This window comes from Eimeria mitis, genomic scaffold (genome assembly GCF_000499745.2).
Source record: "Eimeria mitis Houghton genomic scaffold, Emh_scaff6577, whole genome shotgun sequence".
In the NCBI taxonomy this organism is placed as follows: domain Eukaryota; phylum Apicomplexa; class Conoidasida; order Eucoccidiorida; family Eimeriidae; genus Eimeria; species Eimeria mitis.
The window spans coordinates 1-2,797 of NW_024015785.1; the positions used below are offsets into that span (position 1 = coordinate 1).

Genomic DNA, 2,797 nt, shown 5'->3' on the forward strand with positions numbered 1-2,797 from the left:
GCTGCAGCAGCAAAAGTGGGGGGTAGAGGGCATCGAGAGCCCTTATCTCATCCATGAGCTCGTCAGAGCAGAGCTGTTGCTTTTTTGGCTGCAGAAGAGGCAGCTGATGCTGTTGCTGTTTCTGCAGCAGCTGTTGCTGCCGCTGCAGCACGCGTATAGCTATATCTTCGTGACCACTTGTTCCTGGGTGAAGCTGCGCCCCGCATATGCATTCAGTGACGTTAAAGCAGCAGCTGCTGCTGTTGATGCTCCCCGCAGCGCTGCTACTACTGCTACTGCTGCTGCTGCTGCTACTGGTGCTGGCAGCAAGGGCTTGTCTGGCCCGCCGCTTCGTTGCTGCTTCCAACTGTTGCTGCTTCCTCGACTTGCGCCGGGCATGCCGCTGCTGCGGCTGCTCCCCCCAGTTATTGTCATCCCACAGGGAAGATACAGCAGTAGATGCTGCTGCTGGAGGCCCTGGGCCAGCAGCAGCAGCGGCTGCCGCTGCTGTCTGTCGCGCGGGGGGACTTGATGGTGCTGCTACTGCCGCTTCTGGAGGCGGGGCTGCAGGAGCAGCAGCAGCAGCACCTTCTGCTGCGGCTGCATCGCTTGCTGTGTTTTGATTACTGCTGGGTATCGGCTTCTTCCCTGCTGCCTTGCGCCCCATGGACGCTGCTGCACCGGTTGCGGCAGCTATGCTGCAGGGACCCGCATGCCTCACTACTGCTGCTGCTGCTGCTGTCGTCGCTGCCGGTGCTTCTGGCGCTACTGCTGCTGGCTGAGTTGGTACAGGGGCTCTTGCTGCAGCAGAAGACAATGTCTGGGGTTCTGTGGGGTGCCTACCAGCTGTCGGCACTACTCGCTGCTGGGATGCATCCCGTGCTGCTGCTGCACCTGCTGCAGCAGCAGCGACTCCGCAGCTGCTGATGCTGCTGACTTTGTTCCAGGTTGTGATGGAAAAGCAGCAGGAGCGCTAGAGCCCAAAAGTTTCCTAGAAGAGCCCGTAAAGACCGGAGACCAACGCCGCCGCCGTATGGTTGCGGCTGTTGCTGCTGCGTGTTTCGTTCCAGCAGCCTGCAACAAGGATGAATTGACTATGGTGGCACGCTTTAGCGCCTAATTTGTACTGCATCAGCAACATCCAACAACCGCATCAGCATCTGCTGCTGCTGCTGCTGCTGCTCGCGCGGCCGCCGTTGCTGCTGCCGCCGAACGTGGGGCCGCCAGGGCCCATTCTTGAGAGCGGATTTGTGTTGCAGCAGCAACAGCAAAAACAGCAGCAAAAATAACAAATGACTCACTTATTTAAGATCCCGAGGCTGTTTGTTCCCATCTGCTCTCTGTACCCTCCATCCAACTGCAGCCGACTGTGGCCCCTGTCTCCTGCAGATGCAACAGTTGTCGCTGCTGCAGCAACGGACCAGCAGCAGCTGTTGCTCTCGGCAAGTCAAAGGAAACGCATCTTTGGCGTGGCATGTGCAGCAAGCATGACATAAGGACCCTTCTTCCGCCCAGCAGAGGGAACAGAAGGGGGGGCGGCAACTGCTGCGGCTCAACAGCAACAGCAGCAGTGGAGGAGGCAACAGCAGCGGTTCACCCCTCAGAGGCCCTTCTAATGGGCCCTTGATGGAACGGAAGGAACAGGTAGAAGCTGCAGCAGCACGAGCTGCGGCAGAAGGAGCACCAGTGGGAGCAGCCGCAGCTGCTGCTGCGGGTACTACAGCAGCNGCAGCAGCTGCTGCAGCGGCAGCGGCCGATGCCCCTCTTGGCGCTCCTGCTGCAGCGGCAGCAGCAGAGGCTGCTGCTGCAGCAGCTGAAGGCTTCAGCAGAGTGTCATTGTGCATCTGCTCACGTTGGTCATCTCCTTGGTGGAGTCAACACCAACCTGCTGCTGGTGCTGCTGCTGCTGCTGCTGCTGCTCCTGGAGTATGTGAAGGCGCAGCAGACACCCTTGAAGCAGATTCCGGGGTGACAGCTCTCCCCTCAGCTGCAGCGGCGGCGCAGCAAGACGGAGGCGAAGTAGAGAGCCTTATTCTTCTGCGCGACGACAGCAGCAGCGGCGGGACTGGCAGTAGCAGCAACAGCAGCAACATTGAAGATTCCCACATCTGCAGCTTCTTGCTGCAGGTCTCCTCCAGCAGCTACTACAGGGGCTTGCTGCGATCTTCTGACCTTCTGGGGCCTCTTCGCGGCAGCGCACCTGCTGCAGCAAGTGTTGCTGCAGCGCTTGGCGGAAGCAGCAAAAGCAGCAGCAGCAACAACAAAGTGGTGCTCGTGCTGCACCTTGCCCAGCCCCTCTCCGCGTCGGCTTCAGGCCATCCACCCGGAACAGCAGAAGCTGCAGCAGCAGCAGCAGCTGATGGGACGCAGCTGGTTCTAACGTTGGTTCTGAGGAGCAGCAGCCTGTTGTGCGTGCCGCTATGTCGCCCGATTGTGCTGCAGCCTGTGTCTGCTGCTGCTGCTGGCCGGAGCTTTTTTGCTGCTGCGCTGCTGCAGCAACGAGCGCAGCAGCAGCTTCTGGAGAGCTTTCGCGCTGCTGCAACAGATGCGGTGCAGCAGCTGCAGGAAAATGTGCGCAGCATGGAGGTTGCTGCTGCTGCAGCGCAGCAACAACGGGAGCTACTGCTGTTGGGTTGCTGCAGGCTCCTCAACGAAAAGAAACAGCATTGCCGTCATCTGCAGCAGCAGCTGCTGCTGTTGCGTCATAACGATCACCATAGCGAATCCACGTCACTGCAGCAGCACGAGCCCGAACAGCAGCAGCAGCAGCAACAGCAACAGCAGCAACAGCAACAGCAGCAGCAGCAGCAGCAGCAGC

General features: G+C 59.8%; 1 protein-coding gene across 1 annotated transcript; it reads left to right on the forward strand.

Moving 5' to 3' along the window:
• Positions 1 to 1,605: 1,605 nt before the first annotated feature.
• EMH_0088150 (uncharacterized protein) lies at positions 1,606 to 2,687 on the forward strand (the record flags this gene model as incomplete). Its single annotated transcript, XM_038022939.1, is given in 3 exon segments — positions 1,606 to 1,704; positions 1,708 to 2,550; positions 2,622 to 2,687. Coding segments are annotated over 3 exon segments (1,008 nt in total).
• Positions 2,688 to 2,797: the final 110 nt, after the last annotated feature.